Source organism: Desmodus rotundus, chromosome 9 (assembly GCF_022682495.2).
Source record: "Desmodus rotundus isolate HL8 chromosome 9, HLdesRot8A.1, whole genome shotgun sequence".
NCBI classification, from domain to species: Eukaryota; Metazoa; Chordata; class Mammalia; order Chiroptera; family Phyllostomidae; genus Desmodus; species Desmodus rotundus.
This window is the reverse complement of record NC_071395.1, coordinates 51,608,280-51,630,206: the sequence shown is the minus strand read 5'-3', so window position 1 is coordinate 51,630,206 and position 21,927 is coordinate 51,608,280. Positions and strand designations below refer to the sequence as shown.

The 21,927-nt window shown below is 57.5% G+C and overlaps 3 protein-coding genes across 7 annotated transcripts in view; 1 reads left to right on the top strand and 2 right to left on the bottom strand.

Annotated features, from left to right (window-relative positions):
* BMP1 (bone morphogenetic protein 1) overlaps nt 1–4,391 on the bottom strand; it is a 39,208-nt gene extending 34,817 nt beyond the window's left edge. Inside the window, exon 1 of one of the 2 annotated variants that reach the window (XM_053911141.2) lies at nt 3,552–4,391. In XM_053911141.2, the coding sequence (XP_053767116.1) occupies nt 3,552–3,705 (154 nt within the window). In that variant the 5' untranslated portion in view covers nt 3,706–4,391. The remainder of the gene's footprint in view (nt 1–3,551) is intronic. The other variant, XM_053911140.2, reaches the window with a different exon arrangement.
* A 650-nt stretch (nt 4,392–5,041) lies between these two features.
* SFTPC (surfactant protein C) lies at nt 5,042–7,324 on the bottom strand. 3 transcript variants are annotated; one of them, XM_024560943.2, is made up of 5 exons: nt 7,262–7,324; nt 6,391–6,549; nt 5,922–6,044; nt 5,556–5,666; nt 5,042–5,179 (listed from the first exon to the last, which is right to left on the bottom strand). In XM_024560943.2, exons 1-5 carry the CDS (start codon nt 7,301–7,303, stop codon nt 5,042–5,044), a joined length of 573 nt encoding a protein of 190 aa, XP_024416711.2. In that variant the 5' UTR covers nt 7,304–7,324. The 3 variants fall into 3 exon arrangements, with proteins under 3 accessions (XP_024416711.2, XP_024416709.2, XP_024416710.2); XM_024560941.2 differs by having other exon boundaries at nt 5,042–5,197; nt 7,262–7,303; XM_024560942.2 differs by lacking the exon at nt 6,391–6,549 and having other exon boundaries at nt 5,042–5,197; nt 7,262–7,303.
* Nucleotides 7,325–12,410: 5,086 nt separating this feature from the next.
* Nucleotides 12,411–20,123, top strand: LGI3 (leucine rich repeat LGI family member 3). 2 transcript variants are annotated; one of them, XM_053911975.1, is made up of 9 exons: nt 12,411–12,998; nt 13,790–13,861; nt 14,672–14,743; nt 15,052–15,123; nt 15,257–15,328; nt 15,972–16,141; nt 16,312–16,476; nt 18,433–18,578; nt 18,708–20,123. In XM_053911975.1, exons 1-9 carry the CDS (start codon nt 12,451–12,453, stop codon nt 19,248–19,250), a joined length of 1,860 nt encoding a protein of 619 aa, XP_053767950.1. In that variant the 5' UTR covers nt 12,411–12,450; the 3' UTR covers nt 19,251–20,123. The 2 variants fall into 2 exon arrangements, with proteins under 2 accessions (XP_053767950.1, XP_045051562.2); XM_045195627.2 differs by having other exon boundaries at nt 18,433–20,123.
* Nucleotides 20,124–21,927: the final 1,804 nt, after the last annotated feature.

The window sequence follows — 21,927 nt, the reverse complement described above, 5'->3', positions numbered from 1 at the left end:
CCATTGGTCCCCTCCATCTGGAGCCCAAGGAGGTTGTCTTTTCCTCCCTTCTTGGGGCACCTAAAAGAGAAGGTGACTCAGGGAGCAGGGGCATAAGTGGGTAGGTGACTCACTCAGAGCGTCTGGAGGGGGAATGTGGTCTGGCAAAAGAAAGGCCTGCTTCTCGAATCTTGAGCTTGGATACTACTCCCTGGAGGTTCCTTGAAATCCAAGCCTGGGCCTCAAGGCTCCTGGGGTGAGGCTGGTGATGAGGGCTGTGAGCTCCTGGCCCACTTCACCTCCCAAAGCAGGCCACAGGGCTGCCTGTGAAGCCTAATGGAGGTCCTCTCCGGCTGGGGCGCTGTCCCACAGCTTCTCTGCTTATGGGAACAACTGGGTCCCAGTTCCTGCCTCCAAGTCTCTCCCAGAGCCCTCAGGGTCACTGCCAATCATCAGGGCAGCCACACGGAGCTGGGAATCTCGGGGAAGGACCCTCTTGATGGTTTGGTAACTAGCATACAAGAAATCAGGACTTGCGATCTCCCTGGGCGGGGGGGGGGGCGGGGGGCTCAGTGCACTGGCTCCCAGTACACACAGGGAGACCAGCTGGGCACCCAGCCCATTGCTCCAGCCTTGCCCAGGCTGTCCAGGAATCTCTCCAGCATATCAAAGGTCTGAATATTGCCCTTTCTGCCACTGTAACCATAATTCTGGCAATAATAGCAAGAGAGGACCTCAAATGAAGTGGCCTGGCCATCCTGAGAGAGCATAGGTGAGCCAGGGGAGTCGACAGGGCTTTCATTCTTGGTCCTCTGTGTGCAAGGAGGAGGAGAAGAAAGAGGAGACAGCTGCAGAGGGTCAAGTGAGCAGAGGTGAATAAGCAGGCACACCAGGTGCATCCAGAGGAAGCACACACAGACCTCAGAGATATTGCGGGTCTGGTCCAGACCACCGAAATAGTGGGGATCACATGAATATTTTGGTTTCCCAGTGCCTATAACAGTTACGTTTACACTACACTGTAGTCTAGGAAGTGTGCTATAATGTGTCTAAATAATGTACATATCTTAATTAAAAATACTTTAATACTAAAAAATGCTAACCATCACCTGAGTCTGTTGGAAAAACGGCACTGACAGACTTGCTTGACACAGGGTTGTCACAAACTTTCAATTTGGAAAAAACGCAATATCTGCAAAGCACAATAAAAGGAGGGAGGCCTGGAAGTCCAGGCAAGCCAGCCATCATTCCCTCCAACACCTGGAGGCCAGGGATCAGAGGGGGCACAGGGCAGGCCTAGGAGGAGAAACAGAGACGAGAGCCTGGGGACCTGAGGCTTGAGGATGTGGCTGTGGGGTCTCGGGGAGTCAGGGTGGAGGGAAGCAGGGCTGCCCCAGTCACACCCAGGAGGGAGGCCTGGCCTGACCCTGAATCTTGGCCTTGTCAGGCTCTCGGGCTCTCTCAGCCACCCCCAGGGCTGGCCTAGCTCCCCACTAGTCTCACTTCACCCTGGTGGAGAGCTTTCTCCAGAACCCTTGTTTGAAGTTCCAAGTCAGCCAGCCCCACCCTAACATGAAATCTGAGACTGGGGATAAAGCCCTCCGCCTCCCACTGCTCTGAAAAATCACTCCAACTTCCATCTAGTAGTGAAAGACATCAGATTGTCTTCCTAGCCATTCTTTAAGGCCTTGCCCCAGCCCGCCTCCTCCATGAAGCCCCTCAAACTTTCCTAGCCTGCTATGATCATGTTTCTCCACCAGCCCCTGGGGGCCACCTTTAGCCTTTGGGGCCTTGCCCTCTAAGGTGGCACAGACGAATCTTGGTTTGTGCCGTTGGTCCCCATGTGTTGTCCCCTCCTGGACTGTAAGCTCCCTGAGGGCAGGGTCCATGCCTTACACTTCTCTGTATCTCCCACAACATCAAGCTCAGGGCCAGACACACACTAGGTCGGCTGAGTGAGCAAGTGACACGAAGACAGGTGAGGGACACGCTCTCTCCTCCCGAACCTGAGTCTGTGCTCTCAGAGAACGTGCAGTGAGAGTGTGAGGCACAGGAGACAGGGGTAGGCAGCTAACATGTACTTGGTGCTCATTTATTATTTATTTAGCGTATGCTAAGTTCTCGTTAAGTGTTTTATACATGATCTCACATTTAGCCAACTAAATGGAAAGATGTAACATCAGTTCCACTTTAGAGGTGAGAAAAGCAAAGTTCACAGATGCTAGTTAACATTCCCAAGGTGATACAGAGAATGACTCGTGGGTCCAGGACTGACGGCCTCCAAAGCCCACGCTCTGTCCACCTAGCCTCATGCCCGCCCCAAGCCCAGTGAGGATGATGACAGCTAACTCTGAGGTTTAGCCACAGCCCAGCACGGGTGGAGAAAGAAGGGCAGAGGGATTTGGTCTCTCCTCCTCACACAGGAAGGGGCTCCGATTCTGCAGTTTGCTGTGATCCATCCACCCAAAGAGGGGTTCCCTGGGGTCACGGTTCCAGCAGCCTGCTCTCCCAACCCTGTGTGCCACGCACAGGCACCCCTAGGACCCCAGGGGCCGTGCCACTGCCTCTGGCTGTTCGGGGACAGGCTGAAGTCAGAGGCAGGAAGTTGAGGAACGGTTCTGCTCTCTGATGCCCTGTGTGTTCTCGTGTCCCAGGCTGCCTGTTTGGGGTCATCAGATCACGCAAACAGCCAGAGTGCCCGGCCATCTGGTCAGTGCAGGGGCAACACCCCTCTGGGCCCAGCAGGAGTGAAGGGGTTACACAGGGTCTTCATGGACAAAGAACACCCCTCCCCCCCAGGGCCTTGACCTCAGCTAATAACCCTCCCGTGTCTGTGGACTGAGGGAGCAGATACACAGTGTCTGAGTTTTCTGTGTTTCCCCCCTTCCTCCCACTCAGCCTTGGTGGGAGCCCCTGGCCCACAAGGGCAGAGGCCAGTCCCCCACCTGCGCTGGCTTCTCTGACTTTGACAGCTGTCTCCTCCATCCTAGAAAGCCACTGCGCAGGTGGGGACCAAGAGACACTCAGTGAGCATGATCTCAGAGGACCCCTCAAAAACCTCTTTTCTTCCACTGGGGTGGGAGAGGTCCTACGGAGACCTGCTCCTTGGAGATGCGGGCCACCCCGGACCCAGGAGACAGATGTGCAGATGGGGGCAGCCCAGATGGGCTGGAAAACACCAGTGTCCTGGAGCCAGACACTAGGGAGAAGGGAAAGGCTCGTGCTCTCTGTCTGTCTGTCTCTCTCTCCCTCTCTCACGGGAGTTTGGCCAGAAAAGTTTCCTGCAGGAGGAAAAGCCTCCTTGGCCGCAGGTCTCTCTCGGGACCCAGGGAGCTTACCCCTAGGAATCCTCTGTGAAGACAGGAAGCAGAGGCTTCCACAAACAGCGCAAAAGTTCAGTCCTGAAAGTCCCCCAAAGTTCCCCTCCCTCTTTCCCTCCTTCTTTTGTTCCCCACAGCATTGCCAACCAGGCAGCTCCCGGCTTCCCACACCGGACCGTCCTCCCCCACCCGAACCCCGGCTGCCCGCGCCGGCCCTCGCGCCCCGCAGGCCGCGGGGAGGGGGTTGCCTACCCGCCTTGCAGGGGTCTTTGTAGTTGAGGGGCTCCGAGTCGTCCTCCTCGCCCAGGTCGTAGGTGTAGTCGGCCAAGTCCAGCGGACGCCCGGGGCGCGGGAGCAGCAGCAGCCCGAGCAGCAGCGGCAGCGGCAGGCGGACCACCCCGGGCATGCTGGCGGCGGCGAGCGCGCGGGCGGCGGCGGGCGCGCTGGCAGCGGCGGCGGCGGCGGCGGGTCGCGCCCGGACGCGGGAGCGGGCCAGGGGAAGCGGAGCGCTGAAGGCGAGGGGGCGGCGCTCCCTCCCCGCCAGCCGCTCCCCCTGCGCTCCCCACCTCTCTCCTTCCCTGCGCCCGACGCCCTCCTTCCTGTCCCCCGCCCCTCGGCCACCCGCTCCCGGCCCGCTCCCCCCTCTAGTCTCTCCGCTCGCTCCCTTCCCTTCTTTTTCTCCTTCCTTCTCTCCCTCCCTCCGTCCTTCGCCCTCCTCCCCTTTAGGGAAATGAGCTCGCTGGGGGGCGGGTTTTCGCCGGGAGCTCGGCCCCCTCGGGTCGGGATCGAGATCGGCCGGACCCGGCCGCGCTCTAGCCGGGGCGGGGAAGGCGAACACCCGGCCGGCACTGGGAAGAGGCTTGGGCGGCCGGGGCTCGGTTCGCGGGACGCGGGACGCGGGCCGGGAAGGGGTGCGCGCCTTGGGATGCCGCCCCCGCCAGCCGCCCTCTAGCGGCGCCTCTTCTGTGCGCGCCCCGCCCGAGCTCCCCACCGTGCGGGACACGTCCTCAGGTCGCTCGCGCCGCCTCTTCCTCGCTCTGTCCCTAGGTCTCTGCCTTCGCTTCTCAGACTGCGTCTCTTGGGCCCTTCCTTTCTCGGCCCTTGCTCCCATCTCGGTGCCTGTCCTGGAGTTCTCTCTCTCGCCCTCCCTCGGAAGACACCACTGGAGGGCGCTTAAAGCTCGTGGATCGCTCCCGGCCCCCCTCTCACCCAGCACTCTGGGACTGGGAGAACGGGAAAGCCCCCTTTGCTCCCCAATGCCCTGCCCTTCCCCTAGCCCACCCCGGCCGAGAGCAGGACAGAGGGGGTTTGGGCGGAGAGAAGAGGGACACCCTTTGTTTTTCAATCAGGCTGCTTTATTATTTTGTGATAGGGCCCCCCTGTCCCCGAGGAGCCACCTCTGCTGGCTCCCACCTCTCCCCACAGCTCCCGTTCTCCAGGGCTAGTCCCTCCGGGGTGGCAGGCGCAGCTTCCTGCTTGTTTGCCAAAGACCCTTTGCACACGGAGTCTTCTGCCCCTTTTAGGCTTCCGCAGGCTCTGTGAAGCAAAGAAACACTGTTTATTCTGTGAGGGAGAGGGGGTGGGGGTGGGGGTGGGGGTGGGGGGATGTCTGTGGACCTTCCCTCCCCTGATCTCCCTAGGTGACTGGCCTCAATGGATCCCCCTAGGCCAGGCCAGCTGACAAGGCAAGGTGGCCCAAGCCCTCCTGGGCACTGGTGCTACACCTGCTCACCTGAGGGGTCCTAGATGTAGTAGAGTGGCACTTCGCCACACAGGGTGCTCAGGGTGGGGCCCAGGAAGCCCAGGTTCCTGGAGGACACTGAGGAGGTATCACGGTCCTCCTCCTGGCCCAGCTTAGAGGGAGGCACTGCAGGCTTGACCTGGAAAGAGCACCTCATCTGGAGCCTGGGAACTGAGTTACTGTCTCACTCACAGCCCTTAATGTAGGACCTCAGGAGTGCCAGGCAATCTCTCTGAGCCTCGATTTCCTCACCAGTTGAGAGAGGCTGTACTGAGGTCAGAAGCCCCCTGGTGGTTGTGAGTTCAGCTGAGACCAGCAGCTTGGTGGTGGGGTGCTGAGGCAGTGCTGGGGAATAGGTAGGGTAGGTGTGTTGCAGGTGAGTCTAGAGAGAGGCACTCACCTGGCAACCTACCAGGAGAAGTGCTTTACAGGTGACAAATAGCCATTGTCTCAAATGCTCCCCCCAGCGGCTGGCCCTGGGAGGGAGACAACCCACTCCTCACCCTCACACCCACCTGGAGGTTCTGCAGCTTTCTAGTGAGAGCCTCAAGGTTGGGCATGAGGTCTGGAGCCATCTTCACGATGTAGCAGCAGGTTCCCGCAGCCGGCTTGTAGGCGATCAGGAGCTGGGCACAGGGACCCCAGGTTTATTCAGGAAGGCCCTGCCTCGCTCACTCTAACCCTCATCCTGGGCCATCTCCCTCTAGGTTGGCCACAGGCAGGAGTCATATTGGAAGCTGGGGTGCAGACACAACCAGGGCAGGCAGGAGGGTTGGGGGAGGAGGGAGATGGATGTGTACGAAGTGGCACAGCTGGCTGGGTCTCGGAGAATCTTGTCATTGGTCCCCCAGGCGCCAGGTCAAGGGCCCAGGGATACCCACCCGCTGGTAGTCGTACACTGCAGTGCCGGTGGAGCCGATGGGGAAGGTGGCGGTGGTGCCTGCACACTCACTCAGGGCCACGCGTTGCTGGGCTTCCGGCCCCGCAATACTCATCTCTAGGACCTGGGGGAGGGCACAGTGCTGCCTGGCATTGCTTTCCCCACTTTGGTGCCCATGCCCACACTCAGTCCTCTGTACTCAAATGCAACTCCTTCTTCCCTTAGAGCTCAGAGAGACCCAGTGGAATCAGCTGCTGGAGGGACCAGGCTGCCCCGTGTGGGGCAGAGCAGGGGCCTGGTGGAAAAGCCCAGGCCAGGTTTGCCACCCTGTCCCTGCCTCTGTCCTTCCATGAGGTGCCCCTGGCCTCCTCCTTTCATTCCTCTTGGGCAGTTTGCTATCTGTCAGCCCCCCAGCCAGTCTCTCTGACAGGTCTGGTACCCGCCGCCCACCCCATCCCAGGCCTGCTCACCATCTCAGTGTGTTTCTGGCTCATGTGAAGACCCATAAGCAGGGCCCCTACAATCACCACGACAACAAGGACCACCACCACAACCACGATGAGAAGACGTTTGAGGTGCACAGGGCAGCAGGGGATGCCGAACCGGCCCCTGGGGGCTGCTGAGTAGTCCTGATGTGGTGGGACAGGGAGGAGTCAGGGGTAAAGTCATGAGGATGCCCCCTCTCCTCCCTGCACACCCTTCCAGGGCTGGGCAACCAATGCTACCAATGCTATGGACGTGCAGAGGGATAAGGAGATCAGAGAAGGCTTCCTTCCTGGAAGAGGTGCCCTGGATTCCAACAAACTCATAGATGGTTAGAAACGAGGTCTAGCTTGGAGAGACCCAGAAGAGCCTGTTTCATCAGTCATACCTCCTGCTGTTTCCTCCAAACCCCTGGCTCCCCAGCTATGCCCAGTCCCTCTCCGTACCCCGAGGAATCCATGCTCCGTCACGTCTTCATGCCTTTACACCTACCACCCCTCTTTCTGCAGCGCCTTCCTCTTTCTCCCCCTGGGAGCTCCCACTTCCCCTTCTGGGGTCAGCTCGAATGTTGTTTTCTCTGTGGAGCTTCCTGTGACCCCCCAGGTAATGGCTCCCTCCTCAGTGCCCTCTTCTGCTCTTTTTGCCGACCTCTGTGGTGGCACTCAACCCCTTATACTGGAATCATTGGTGGCCACTTCTCTCTCCTCAGGGGACTCTATCTCAGCGGTTGATGTCCCTGCCCTCACTCAGCGCTGTCTGGGTGGGTTGGATGAATGCACTTGGATGAGGAAAACAGTTGGAAGAGGCAGGGCCCACCACCCACATGCATGCACACACACACACACACATCACACTCACCGGCGGGCTCTCCATCAAGACCTCTTTGCTGCCCACATCCATCTTGCTGCAGGCCCTTCCCCTCCTCAACTCCCAAGTGTAACTAGGGTTTTATATATGCCAGTGGGTAGAGGGGACAGAGGTGAAGGACCTGGTCCCCATCTGCCAGCCAAGCCCTAGGCTTTGAAGCCTGTTTGTTCCTGGCCCTCAGGAACCAAGGCCCTGATAAGCCAGCTTCAAGAGCACCTAAGGGCCCTTGGCCTTGGCACATGAGTCCTCTTGGCCCCAGCAGGGCAAAGCTGGGTGAGCTGAGCAAACTTGCCTTGGGCAATCTGTGCCTCTTGTCTCTGTGTCTTCCTGGCGTGCCCGCCTTTCTTGCTGGCATCTGCCCCTGCAGTCCTGTGACTTTTCTTGTTCTGCCAGGCCAAACCTCTCGGGAAGCCAAGAGTTGGACCCAGCAGGGAGTCCATCACTTCTCCCAACAGCAGGTCCCCCAAGCATAGGGGTGAGCTTCAGGAAGGGGAGGGAGGAGATAGTACTGGGGACCCAGAGAGGGCGCTGCTGAAGGCATTGGTGTGGGGGTTCCTAAATGGTCCCTAAGCTGTCTGGAGCGTCAGGTGTCACTTCAAGTACCCTACCTGCCTCTCCGTCTCCCACACTTCTGTCCTGGCCTGAGACTAAGCCCCCAGCCATGCTTTTTGGAATGCTGAAAATTTAGTCCCCTCTGGTCACCAGTTCTTACTATCATGAGGTTTTTCATTCTTTGCTATGAGGTAGTTTAAAAGCTGAAGGCTTTTTCCCCTCTGCTTTGATTTAATTTGCATTTACTTTATGCTGAGTTTATTCCTGGGCCGTAAGTTTTTGGTTCTTCAGTTTCTTCTGGGATGTTTGTTGTTGCTGTTGTTGTTTTTCTGGGAGATCTCCTCTTCTGGTTCAGGGACAATCTGCTCTTTTTCTGGAAGGATCAGCTCTGTGTGGTGGGGGAGCTTGCGTGGGGGTCCATGTGCTCAGGAGCTCTGTGAGTTATGCCCTGTCTCGGGGGCTTCATTCCCCCGGATGTGCTCCATGAGCAGACAAGCTACGCCTAAACCCTCAGTTCGGCACCACTCTGCGTGTGTAAGCGTGTGCGGCACGAGCTCAGCACTCTCTTCGGGCCAGCCCCCGTGTCCAGCCCCACCGTTTGGCCTGGGCACGCCTTCCAACTCTACCACTGTGAGGACCGAAAGGCACACATTGCTCCTGTCAACTGACACCCTTCAGATCCTTGGTGGCCTTTGGATGTTCATACCCGTGGTGGCGTAAGCCGTGTCATGAGCATTTTAAAAGTAAACGTGAAGATTTGAGCCTCTTGATTTGCATGATTTTGTGGGGTCTCCTGTGTCAAGTGAGTGGTGAACGACTCACAGATCAGACTGAAGGCTCTTAATAGCAGATTCCAAGCCTGACACTTCCTCCTCCCATCCAGGCAGCCTTGCACGGAGCTGGGACTGAGGGCTCCCAGCCTCCTCGCCCTGGAATCCGCCATTTGCTTGATGCTGCCCTCGCCCTTCTCCCTGCACTCCTCCTTTATACCCTCTGACCCTAAATCTGCCCTGAGAACACCTCTCCCCCAAAGAGGATCCACTCTGTGGGCCTCTTCTCCCCTCAATCTCCTCCTGCTCTTCCCCCAAAGCCATCTCCGTGACTTCATGGTGCTAAACAAGCCTGCTAATGGCAGCACCCTGTCCCTCAGGTTCCCCCTGCCTGCGGGGCCAGGTGCACACTCTCTGGCACCTTCACCTCTCAATTTTCATGAGCGTGTAAGTCAGCCCCGCACTGTGCTCCTCTCTTGGTCTCCTCTCTTATCTTCCTTATAGTGTAACTCCAACGCTTCGCCTCAATTTCTGTCACCTGGGGGCTCCCTCACACGTTGGCCCAGCCCTTTAATCATGAGGGGACCCCCAGTACTCCAGCCCTGGCAGGTTCCCCTGTCCCCACAAAGGCCCCCTCTCCCCCTGGAGAGCCTTCAGCCTCCAGGTTGCACAATAGCATGGCATCCGAGCTGAAAGCCCCTGAGGAGCTGCGGTGGGAGGAAGAGAGGAGGAAGGAAATGTTTGCTCCCACCACCCTCCTCACCCTCCAACTGCCCCTTTAAATATTTGCCTAAGCCTTAGCAGCAAGTGTCCTGGGAGTGAAAGAAGAGGAGGGAGTGTGGGGGGGGGAGGATCCCCTCAGCTGTGTGCAGCCTCAGCTTTGTGCAGGTGCCAGATGCAGGAGACAGCCGCCTGCAGTGCCCACCCCCAGGGTCCCTACTGCCTACCCCCGGTCGTCCTGGCAACACTGGGATTGATGGGCTGACTCGCCCATACTGGGCCTATGCCAGGTGGGCAGCAGGCCAGTAGGAGAGCCAAGGATAACTACAAGCATCTCGGAGTCTCTGGGCATCTCTGGGGCCACCCTGTCCAGCTGTGGGCTTGCTCTGAGTAGGCACTGTGTTAGGGCTCGCCGTCCCAACTGGGTGAAGGGAGATGGGGCTCTTTCTTGGAGAGAAGCTGCTGCTCTTGGGTCTTCAGTCTTCCCTGCAGGCTGCCCTTAGGCTCTAGTTCCCAGAAGGCTGTAGTTCTTTTTTTTTTTTTTTTTTTTTTTAACCTGTTTTTGCCTGTTCGGAGGTTGGAAAGGAATGATGCCTTCCAGTTTCACGAAGGAAGTTCAGAGGCTGGCACTAACCTGGTAGAGGTCTTGGGAACCTTAGAGAAGGAAGGTGGGAGGGACCTTTCACTGGGCAGGTATAGCTGTCCCCTTGCCCCACACCCCGGCCCTCTGGCTGTGGTCTTCTCATCTCTTGGCCTTTACTTAGGCCATTTCTCCGTCTTGGAAAGCCCACCCTCAAAGCCTCTCCAACTCTTAGAGTACCACCTACCCTAAAAGGCCAAGCAAGAACCAAGGACACCCATTCTGTGACCTCACTGCTCAGCCCAAGGTGCCTCATTCCTCCTCCAAAATCTCCCAGGCTCCCTGCTGCACGCTCACCTGCCACTTAGCAAGCACTGTCGTTTTCATGAGCTCGTGGGTGTTTATCTTCCCAACCTGGCTGTCAGCTGTGTGACCCTCCCTGGGATCAAGCATTCCTGAGACTTCTTTGGACCTGCTGCAGGGCAAGGAGCATGCACACAGCCGACAAGTAATTATAGTCAATGATAAGGCTGTCATCGGCCAACATGAGGGGGACTGTCGTGGCCCAACATGAGGGTTACTCGAAAGGGGTCAATAGTTCATTCCATCAGTATGTGAAGGTCTCAGCACATCACTGGCCGGCTCTGGATCCTGAATGAGATATTCTGCCTTTCTAGGCTTTTGAGCGTTCATCTGTGAAATGGGACTGGGGCTGCCTGTCCTGTCCCCCTCTCCAAGCTCTAGTGGGGATAGGATGACATCGCGATGTCAAAATCTGATCGTCAGGATTATCATTATCTTCGCCTCCCTGGGCACCTGTCCTCCCTGGGTAGGAGCAGCACCCAGCCCCCCTTTCTGTCTGGGTTAATGCCTCTGAGAACTGTGACAGTGGAGAGCCCCATGGTAGCCACTGCTTCTGTGTGTGTCCCCTTTTTTCTCCTTCCAGACCCTCAGCTGTAGGGGTGGGACAGGATTCACTCTGCTCTTTGTGTCCTGGGCAGAGCTGTGCCAGGGACGAGCAGGGATGGTTGCCCAGCTGCCCCTGCCACCCTCCCCACCCCCATTGCTTGTCTTCCCACAAGCTGGAGTGGGAGGGCAGCCCGGGCAGCTGAAAAGCAGTGGCAAGTGGGCATCAAAGGGCAGGGGCATCCCTGGCATGGACTGAGCTCAGACCAGAGAATCCCCTGCTGGCAGAGGCTGGGGACAGCAGGGAAGCATCTCACTCCCAGTGGTCCAGGTTTCTGGGACCGATGTGGAAAGAGCACAAGATGGGGAGCCCAACCAGCTGACCTCCAGGCCCCCTCCGTCCTGTACCCAGTACCCAGGAGCTCTTGGGACAGTCTCCCCCGTGATCACTGCACCCCCCCACCCCGGGCCAAGAGGTGGCATGGTAAAGAGCAGCCACTCTCAAACTGTTTGGTTTCAGGATCCCTCAACACCCTTAAAAAGTATCAAGGACCCCAAATAACTTTTGTTTCTGTGAGTTATATGCATTAATATAATATTGACCATATTGGTATTCACTGAGAAATTTTAAAATATCAATGAATTAAATTAAAATAGCAACAATAAATCCATTATATATTATAACATAACAAACCTTTTTAATGGAATTAACTATTTTACAAAGCAAAAAAAGAAAAGAGAGAGAGTGTCATTGTTTTACATTTTTACAAATTTCTTTCATTTCTGGCCTAATAGAAGATGCAGCACGCAGCCTCTGGAAAATTCCCAGGGCACTTTGTGAGAACGTGAAAGTGGAAAGGGCAAATAATGTCTTAATGTTAATAGGAAAATTGTTTTGACCTCCAACAGTCCCTGGAAGCTGCTCGGGGCCCCTGGGCTGCCTGGGCCGCGCTCTGAGAAGCCCCCGGGTGCAGGGGTGACTGCGACCTTGGGAGTTGGGCAGGATGGGTGTAAACCCCTGCTCTGCCACTTTCTTTTCCTGGTACTACGGGCCTCCCTCCTCTTATCTGAAAAGGGGTGATATCATCGACCTCAAAAGGTGGAGAGGGTAACTAAGTAGAGTCCACAACGCACAGTAGGTGTGATGTCACGCTTGGCTCCTTTCCTCTAGACTTGGGTCTCAGTTTCCTCATTTGTTCAACCAAGGTCTGGATGGAAGACTGCCAATGCTCTTCCCAGCTCCAGCAGGCTGTGATTGGGCAGTGAGAAATGCTCCGGAATTCCACACATTCCCGCTCCAGCTGCAGGGACGACTGTCCCCTTTCAGCTCACTCGGACACCAAGGCACATTCTGTTCATGAGCCGTGGAAACATACGTGAACACAGATACACACCTGTCACCTATGGCATGCCCGAGAATCTGCCGAGAGGGTGTGTCCCGAGGACCCGCCCGGGGTGCAGAGGCACTTGGCTCCCGGAGCGGACCTGCCTCATGAGGGAATCTGTGCCTGCTCCGGCAGAGACAGGTGTGCACACACGCAAACGGCCATGCCACCCCAGGATGCACACGTCACCGCACACACGTGCAGTCGCGCACAGACGCTCTGGGTACCGGACACACAAGCAGATGGCCCAGACACTGCCAGCGGGGCATGCAGCCTAGAGCGGTCAGGGCCGCAACCACTCCCTTCTCTGATACTCCCGGCAAGGGACTCCCCCTCCGCTCTGCGTGCCCCCACCGCCGCAGTCCGCGGCCACCCCAGCCCGACAGCGCTCCGCTCGGCTCGCTGCGCGCGTCCATCTGCGTCGCTCGCGCGAGCGAGCAGGGCAGGGAAGCGCAGGCTGCACGGAGGACTGGAGTCCGCTCTCCGTGGCGGGCAGCCGGTTCCTCGCTGCCGCAGCGGCTGCTGGTGGCCCGGCGGTGCCAACCCGCAACTGGGCACGGAGCGGCGGGGCGGGGGCGGCCAGGCCCCGAGGCAGAGCCAGCGGGCAGCATGGCGGGACTGCGGAGCAGGCGGGGCTCCGGGCTCCCGTTGCTGGCGCTGTCCGCGCTGGGCTTCTGCCTGATGCTGCAAGTCAGTGCCAAGAAGCCCCCCAAAACGCCCCCCTGTCCACCCAGCTGCTCCTGCACCAGGGACACGGCCTTCTGCGTGGACTCTAAAGCAGTGCCCAGGAACCTGCCCGCCGAGGTCATCTCTCTGTGAGTGCCCAGCCCTAGCCCTGGGGGAGGTGGTGGGTGGCAGCGTGGTGAGCCCAGAGCGGGAGGAAGGCAAGGACCACTCCGGGAAGCGATGGGAAGAACCCCATTCCCCCTCACAGACTGTGGGGGCCAGGAGGACCCCAGGGGGCCCTCGGGACCGACACTCAAGGTATCAGCTAGGCAGGGAGTTGTGCAGTCCTGCAGGCTCAGCAGCCATGGCTGGGGAAAACAGGACTTCACTGCCAAGAATGAATCATCAGCACCAGCAACGCCAATAAGACCTACTGTGTGCTGGGCTCTGGACTTGGGGGCGGGGGTCGGGGGGATGGGGGTTGCTTACCCTAGCATGTGGGCTCCTGCCTGTGATGTCACACCAAGAGCAGAAAGGTTTCTTGTAGGGGGAGGGAGGGAGGTGGTAGGGGGAGGGGTGGGAGTGAGATACACACACAGCACCCTGGCTAGGGGCTGATGCCTGCCACTGATCTCTCAGCCACTCTGCACCCAGCCAGCCATCCTGTCTCACTTGCAGCGGCCTCTGTAGACCAGACTGTCTGTGCAGTTCTTGAGAGCAGAATGCTAATCCACACCCCCACCCCAGAGCCTCCTGGGGGATCTGCAAAGTGTGGCTAATGGCACCTTCTTCGGGCTGGGGGAAGCTGAGCTGGGGGCCATTGGTGCTCAGGGAGGCAGTAGGGGAGGGCAATGATGAAGGCAGGCAGTGGGAGAAGCGGAAGACAGCCCAGAGGGGCCCTGCGTACCCCCCACAGCACTGACTCCGGTCACCCCTGCAGAACACTGGTGAACGCCGCCTTCTCCGAGATCCAGGCTGGAGCATTTTCCCACCTGCCCCTGCTGCAGTTCCTGTAAGGACAGGGCCTTGGGGGGAGGGGGTGGCTTGGCGAGGGCAGTGGGAGGGGACAGGCAGATCCTGGATGGGGAGAGGAGAGCCCATGTAGGTAGCCTTTGGAGATTAAGACACAGGTACCCCTACTGTCGCCCCAATGGGATATGCCACAAAAGGTGGTTCAGCCTGGAGTCAGGAAGGGTGGAGGGAACAGCAGGTGGGGAGAAGGAGGGCAGGGGTTGCATGTCAAAGCCAAGAAGTCGGCATTTGGGGCCCAGTTAGGAATGGACTTACCCCCTCTAGGGACCCAAAGGAATTGGATGCAATAACTTGGACTGGTGCCCCTCAGGACACCAGGGGAGAGGGGTCGTCTTAGAGATAGGTGACCCCAGCACTTGAAGAAAGAGCTGGGGGCTGAATGGAGGGAAGACTAGAGGGCTAGGATTCCAAACGGGGCTGTTTACATTTAAAGCCCCAGTCATAGGAGAGCGTACATGTGGGTTACCCCACCTCCTTCTCAGCATCAGCCCCAGAGGGACTGGACAGAGCCTGGGTGGGAGTGGGAGACAGAGCAGAGTTGCAGTGGTAAGGACCTAGCCTGCCAGGAGAGATCTGTGCCGACTGTTTTCACCCCAGGAGCAAACATGGACCCCTGGGCAGGAGTTTCTGGGACTAAAACAGGCCCCTGCCTGGTCTTGCTACTCAGGCTGTTATGGGTTCTCTGCTCGGGTCCCAAGGGTGGGAGGCAGGGCAGGCTGGCTGTGAGGAAGCCTGGGGTGGGGCAGTAGGCACGCCCTTGGGAGCTCTAATTCTGCCTTTGTCTCTCCAGGTTACTCAACTCCAACAAGTTCACACTGATTGGAGACAATGCCTTCACTGGACTGTTGCACCTGCAGTACCTGTGTGTGGGAACGATAGGGGAGGTCCTGGGCGGGCTGAGAGGGAGGCTGAAGGAAGAAGGCTGGGGAAGTGACAGCCCTTTAGTCCTCTGACTGCAGGACCCAAGCCGGGCAGAGGTCATTTCCTCCATCCCTCTGCCTAAACCATCCTGCCTGGATACCCTGTCGCCACAGGCTTAATGTCACCAGATTTGGAATGGAAGCCTGTCTGGGGACCGTGGGCTGGAATCCGGGCATGATGTAGGGAAATCAGTGAGGGAGGGCGTCCTGGGATCCCGAGTGGTGGCTGAGTCAATTCCCATCCCTCCAGCTTCATAGAGAACAATGACATCTGGGCACTATCCAAGTTCACTTTCCGAGGGCTCAAGTCTTTAACACATCTGTAAGTACCTCCCACACACATTCATTCGTGGAGCCAAACACCCCACCACACCCCCCGCCCACTTCCATCCCTGGCTCCTGTGGCCTTTGTCCCTGGTCACCATCTTCAGGTGACCCACAGGTCTCTCTTGCAGCTCTCTGGCCAACAATAACCTGCAGACACTGCCCAGAGACATCTTTCGGCCCCTGGACATCCTGAGTGACTTGTAAGGCCTGAGTCCTAGCTCTGTGGACAGTGCCACGGAAGGGGCGAGTCCCTGGAGGGGGTGGTGTGGGAGCCAGGATTGGGAAGAGTCTTGGGAGGCAACCAGGGCTTGGTTTGGGGTGGGGGGAGGGCTCCGGCAGGCTAGGTAGAGTTATATATAGATTGGTAGCCTTCCAAGTTGGGGCTCCTCATGGCATCTGTGGGCCCTCTTAAAGTGCACGTGAGACACTATGTGTGTGTTTTTAAACATGTGCTTTCTAAATGTATGTTTAATGTGAACCTATAGTAAAGTCCGATAGCATAGCCACAGTCATCGATCGGTATTTCCACAAGAGACCTGGCTTGTGGATGGGTGGGGGGCAGCGGGGTGCAGCACAGGGCTAAGCAGGTTATACACTGCAAAAGGCACCTGGCTAAGGAGGCAGGTAGGGGCTGCACCCAGCCCCCACTCCAATGACCAAGCCCAAGTCCCTGGGGCTGCATCCACCCCAAGGGGAACATCTTTCTAAGGGGCACAAAAACGCCATGTGAGCAAACAGCAGCAGCCTTGACAATATCTACTTCTGAAGCCTTGAGGGCCTGGGTGGACCAAGCAGCTGAGAGCCTGTTCCTCTTTATGTCCCCTCCGCCACCCTCGTGATCAGGGACTTACGGGGCAACTCACTCAACTGCGACTGCAAGGTGAAGTGGCTGGTGGAGTGGCTGGCCCACACCAACACCACGGCGGCCCCCATCTACTGCGCCAGCCCACCCCGCTTCCGAGAGCACAAGGTGCAGGACTTGCCGCTGCGGGAGTTCGACTGCATCACCACAGGTGGGAGGGGCCCCTGCCTCGGGGCTCAGGCCAGGCCTCCCCAGGGCAGCTCCACAGGCATGGCCAAAGCCCCCCCCCCCCCCCCCCGCCCCCAGCCTTGCCTGCTAAGCAGCCCTTACCACCCAAAAAGCTCTTTCTCTTCTTCCTTCCCACACCCCCCGTCCCCGCAGATTTTGTGCTGTACCAGACCCTGTCCTTCCCAGCTGTGTCTGCTGAGCCCTTCCTTTACTCGAGCGACCTCTACGTGGCTCTGGCCCAGCCGGGTGCCAGCGCTTGCACTGTCCTCAAGTGGGACTACGTTGAACGGCAGCTTCGAGATTATGATAGAATCCCAGGTACCTGTGCCCAGCCTGGCTGTGCTGGCCCCAGCTAGGAGAACTGGGTGGGAGTGGGGTACTCCATTGTTCTTCTCCTTCTTGAGGTCCTTTAGGGAGAGGGACAGATGAGACATGGCCTATGCTCATAAGAATGTTCTAGTCTTTGGAGGAAGGCAGATACATATGTAGATAACATCTATATAATAGGTTGGTGCTAGGAAGGAGATATGAACACGATACACTGGAAGCACAAAGGAGAGACCTACCCAGGGCAATCAAGGAAGGCTTCCTGGTGGAGAGGATGCTTACACCGAGTCTTGAAGGATGAGGGAGAGGAAGGGGTCAGAGGTGATGCCTAAGTTCCTGGCTTAAGTAACTGGGTGGTGCCATTGAAATGAAAAAGAGGAGATACTGAGTTTGAGCTGAGTCCAGAAGGCTGAGGGAGACTTAGCTAGGAGAATAAATATGGGAAGGATGTTCTGGCAGAGGAAACAGCATGAGCAATGTCAAGAAGGTATGCAACAGGGTATCGTGTGAGTTCAGGCATGTATACATAATAAGCAGCTTATCTGACTATAGCATGAGGTTCAAGGTGGACAGTGGCAGGCCTGAGAGAGATGAGGACCAAGTCATTGGCAAGCTTTGAGAAAGTGTGTGAGCCAATCCAATCTATATTTTAGACAACTCCCTCTGTGAGCATTGTGGAGCATGGCTAGGCGTGGGGCTGGACACCGGTAGGGAAGTCAGCTGGAGCCTGGACTGAGGCAGTAGCAGTGGGGATGGAGACATTTAGAAAATGGGGCTACATTTAGAAAAGAGGATCAAACTGACACAGTAGGAAACAGAAAATTGAAATCGTCCTATATCTATGAACGAACTTGAAGTCATTATTAACACTGCCCTTCCCACCCCACCCCCGCAAGACTCCAGATCCAAATGGTTTCTCTGGCAAATTCTAGCAAACACTAAAGGGAGAAATAACACCGATCTTACACAAACTGTACTATCAATAGAAAGCAGAGGGAGGGCTGACAGAACTTGGGGACCGATCAGCTGTGGGTGAGTGAGGGACAGGGAAATAGGTGTTGGGGATGGCTCCCAGGTTTCTGGATGGGATGGCGACGTGGAGCCACAAATTGACATCATGAACACGGGAGGGAGGGGAGCAGGTTTGGGGGTAGATATGAGCTCAGTTTTGGCCAGCTGGAGTTTGAGGCGCTTGAGGGTGTTGGGGCAAGGACAGTCTGAGCTGTGGTGGCTCAGGAGCGGGGTGACAGGGGGGCGAGGGGGGGCGGGGGGGGCTGGGCGGCCAGAGCCAGAGCCTGACTCTGAGGGTGGGTTGCCCTTGGGCAGGGGAGGGGCCGGGGTGGGCAGGAGGGTGGTCAAAGGCGATGACCAGAAACACCAGGGCAGGTGAGGAGTGTGGCCCCATATGCTTTGGGTGCCTGGGAACGGGTCAGATCAGTCTGGTTGAGCACAAGTACATTTGTTTTCATACATAAAAGCCTTTCAAAAGTGGGAGTTCTTGGGAGAATGTGTTTTCATACACAGCTCTCCAGATATCAAGCTGTCAGTTTTCACACAGCTGTGGACGAGCTCAAACTCTCCCTCCTTCCCCTTCCTGGCCGCTTGCCAGCAGGTGGCTTTGGGCAAGTCACTTAGATGCTGAGCCTCAGTTTCCTTCTGTGTGAAATGGCAAAATGATAGGGAGTATTTCAGAGTGATTAATTGGGGCAATGTGTTCATACTTAGCACACTGATTGCACACAATACAAATTCGATAACTGATACTATGGTTAAACTGTAGATCAATATCTAGGGATGCCTATTTTGTGCTCAGTGTCAGCTTATATTTGAGCCCTGGGGACCAGGGTGGATGCCCAGGGCAGGAGGGGACTGATCCTGTTTTCTGAGGCTGGGCAGGGGCATGAAGCTGCCCATGTCGCCTGACGCCGCTTCCCAATTTCCCGGCAGCCTCCTCGGCCGTGCACTGCAAGCCCATGGTGGTGGACAGCCAGCTGTATGTGGTGGTGGCCCAGCTGTTTGGTGGCTCTTACATTTACCACTGGGACCCCAACACCACACGCTTCACCAAGCTGCAGGACATCGACCCTCAGCGCGTGCGTAAGCCCAATGACCTGGAGGCCTTTCGCATAGATGGTGACTGGTACTTTGCCGTGGCCGACAGCTCCAAGGCAGGTGCCACCAGCCTCTACCGCTGGCACCAGAATGGCTTCTACTCCCACCAGGCCCTGCACCCCTGGCACCGTGATACCGACCTTGAGTTTGTGGATGGTGAGGGCAAGCCTCGGCTGATTGTGTCGAGTAGCTCCCAGGCACCAGTCATCTATCAGTGGAGTCGAACCCAGAAGCAGTTTGTGGCCCAGGGTGAGGTTTCTCAGGTGCCTGACGCGCAGGCTGTGAAACACTTCCGTGCTGGGCGGGACAGCTACCTGTGCCTCAGCCGATACATAGGGGACTCCAAGATCCTGCGCTGGGAGGGCACCCGCTTCTCTGAGGTGCAGGCCCTGCCCTCCCGGGGCTCGCTGGCCCTGCAGCCCTTCCTTGTGGGTGGCCGCCGCTACCTGGCACTAGGCAGCGACTTCTCCTTCACCCAGATTTACCAGTGGGATGAAGGGCGGCAGAAGTTTGTCAGGTTCCAGGAGCTGGCGGTGCAGGCCCCTCGGGCCTTCTGCTACATGCCTGCAGGGGATGCCCAGCTGCTCCTGGCCCCCAGCTTCAAGGGACAAACGCTTGTGTACCGGCACGTGGTGGTGGACCTCAGTGCCTAGAGGGCTGCCGAGCCTGTGCGTGAGCAGTGTGCGTGCCCTTGAGGACACGTGGAGCTAACCTCACACATGCTCCTGGTGAGCACAGGCACCGCGTGGACTGGCCCCCAGAGCTGCTTGCCATAGTTGTAATCAGCATGAGGACGCGTACGTGCACCAGGCAACCCAGTGCCCGGGGCCCTCCCGTCTGTGGACACCCGTGGACCCCACACCCTATCTGCAGGCCCCCTCGACTGCTGCCTTCCACAAGCTCTGGCCTGGGGAGGGGGAGGGATGCCAGGAGGGAGGGTCTTGGGCTGATCCTTCTGACACTCTGGTCTCTCCTTGTTGGTGCTCCAGGGGTCCATTTAACCTGCTCACGCCCCACACTGCAGCCACAACCACAGCCTTCTGCTGCGGGTACACTCACCTACTCTCCACTTCTCCTGCATGTACACATGGGATCTGGCCCACACCCTTAGCCATATGCACACACACCTGTCCACTCCCCTGTTTCCTAGTGTACACCTGCAGATTCAGCGTGGCCAAAGGGTCTCCCCGCCATTACATTGCCTCTCTGCTTGGAGGGGGCGCACGGTACCACCCTATTCTGCTTGTCCCTGGTGTCCTCATACTGCCTCTGGGCACCAGCTTGACCTCTTGGGAGCACAACCCCTCTACCCAAAGCAATAACAACAGCAGCCCTGGCAGACCCCGCCTTCCTCCCTCCCAGTGCTGGCTCTGTCCTCACTGGGGCTTTGTGCCCTGACCCTGTCACCCAAACAGGAGACCACCCAGACAAAAGCCTTTCTATTTTTCCTTCCTGTGTCTGTCCCGGCCTAGACCCCTGCCCCCGCCCCCTGGTTCAGCCCCTCCTTTGGGATGTGGACCCTGAGCGGCGCCCTCTGGTTATGTCCCAGAGCTGGCTCGGCCAGGGACCCTGCAAGCACTCGGGGCATCTGGGGGGTGCAGGAGTAGAGCTGGGCTGGAGAGCAACTTGGGGGCTCTGGCGCCCCTCCAGTCCACAGATGCACACCCCAGGGGCACTGCCTTTCAGGACAAACTGGGTGGCAGAGGGCCGAGGGCCCTGTGGAGTGGCACCTGGGAGCCGAGCTTCTGCTGCCCTCTGCTGTATGTTGGAGACACACAGCTGTGAGGCAGGACTCGGTGCAGGAGGCATGGGAGGGGAGGCTCTTCCCTGTGCCGAGACTGTGTGAGGGGCGTCTGGTGGCAGAATGAGGGGCTGGGGTGGGGCACTTGGGGGCAGGGCTGTAATTCATTTGCTTCGAATAAAAAGTTCCCACCCCATTGCCGGCTCTCAGGTGTCCAGTGGCGATGCTCAGCAGCAGCTGTTGCGTGAAGAGCAGAGCATGTTGTCTGGCCCTCCTGCTCGCAGAGGACAGTGTCAGCTATCAGACCCTGTTCCTGCCCGCTCCCTTCCCTCTGAGGGGGGAGTGGGCACCCTCAAGGTCAGCTGGGGCTGGGGTCAGGAGTTCACGGTGATGGCACTCAGGTGCTGGGTGAGTGTGACTAGTCCCCACCACCCGGAGCTGACTCGTGCCCAAACGTTCCTTCCTGGAGACCACAATTGTCCATTCCAGTCAACATGGCCAAAGACAGGCTCAGCAACCCCTCTCCTCCTCACCCCTCTGCTGGGCAAATGTCTGTCATCACTGCCACCCTCTGCCCTGGGTGTGAGCTGATTCTGGAGCCTGAGCTTCTTTGGCAACACAGATGACAAATCCTACTTGTTGAATCCTGACTCTGCCACTTACTCACTGGGCAGCCTCAACCACATTTCTTAGCCTATTTGTATTTGTTTCCTTGTCTGTAAAATGTGGGTAGTCACAGTACCTACCTGGCAGAGTCAGTGTGAGATTTAAATGCATTCAATATCTAGTCTAGTAACATATGCAAGGTCCTTGGGAGAGTATGTCTGCCACAGAAGTATGGTTTTTTAAAAAGATTTTATTTATTTATTTTTAGATGGAGGGAAAGGGAGAGAGAAAGAGAGGGAGAGAAACATCAACGTGTGGTTGCCTCTCACGCACCGTCAGCTGGGGACCTGGTCTGCAACCCAGGCGTGTGCCCTGACTGGGAATTGAACCGGTGACCCTTTGGTTGCAGGTTGGCGCTCAATCCAGAGCCATACCAGCCAGGGCAGAAATATGATTTTTATTGGTCTGTAGGACTGACTATACGGGGCACAGGTGGCTCAGAGAAGACTGCTTTGTGGGAGAGAAGAAAGGTGCCTTTTGGGGAGAACTGACATCCTTGGTCTCAAGGTCCCTGTGCTTCACGTCTTACCTGTGGCCTCTGAGGCCAAGCCTGCCCCTGACCACTCCTCATAATGGGGAATCTCACAGGTGATGTGTCGGGGTTCCACCTCCTCCAACCACATTCATGTGCTCTTGGCTTAGCAGGCTCCCTGCAGGTCCCCCAGCCGCACTGTCTTGGGAATGCTCGCCCTGCTTTTTCATATGGGGAATGGGCCCTTGTACTGCACCAGGGACAGGTTGCCAGGTAGAGTGTGTTGAGTCTCCCAGACCCATTGGCACTCTGTTGCCCAGTAGAAAGGTAAACATCACTCTGTTGTCCCTCACCCTCCCAGGGCTCTTCCCAAGAATGGAGACACTTTTCTCCCTGAATGTCCAGCTCTCTACAGGTGCCCTGGGGGTCATCCATGTGTCCAGAGAGCTGC

Bases quoted from the DNA above. Each gene is read 5' to 3' on its own strand.
- SFTPC (XM_024560941.2), bottom strand. From the start codon at position 7,303: ATGGATGTGGGCAGCAAAGAGGTCTTGATGGAGAGCCCGCCG. The intron at 6,550-7,261 runs GTGAGTGTGATG...CCACCACATCAG, and splicing joins TCTTGATGGAGAGCCCGCCG to GACTACTCAGCAGCCCCCAG. The intron at 6,045-6,390 runs GTGAGCAGGCCT...GCCCTCCCCCAG, and splicing joins GCCAGAAACACACTGAGATG to GTCCTAGAGATGAGTATTGC.
- LGI3 (XM_045195627.2), top strand. From the start codon at position 12,451: ATGCAGCCTAGAGCGGTCAGGGCCGCAACCACTCCCTTCTCTGATACT. The intron at 14,744-15,051 runs GTGTGTGGGAAC...CCATCCCTCCAG, and splicing joins CTGTTGCACCTGCAGTACCT to CTTCATAGAGAACAATGACA. The intron at 15,124-15,256 runs GTAAGTACCTCC...TCTCTCTTGCAG, and splicing joins CTCAAGTCTTTAACACATCT to CTCTCTGGCCAACAATAACC.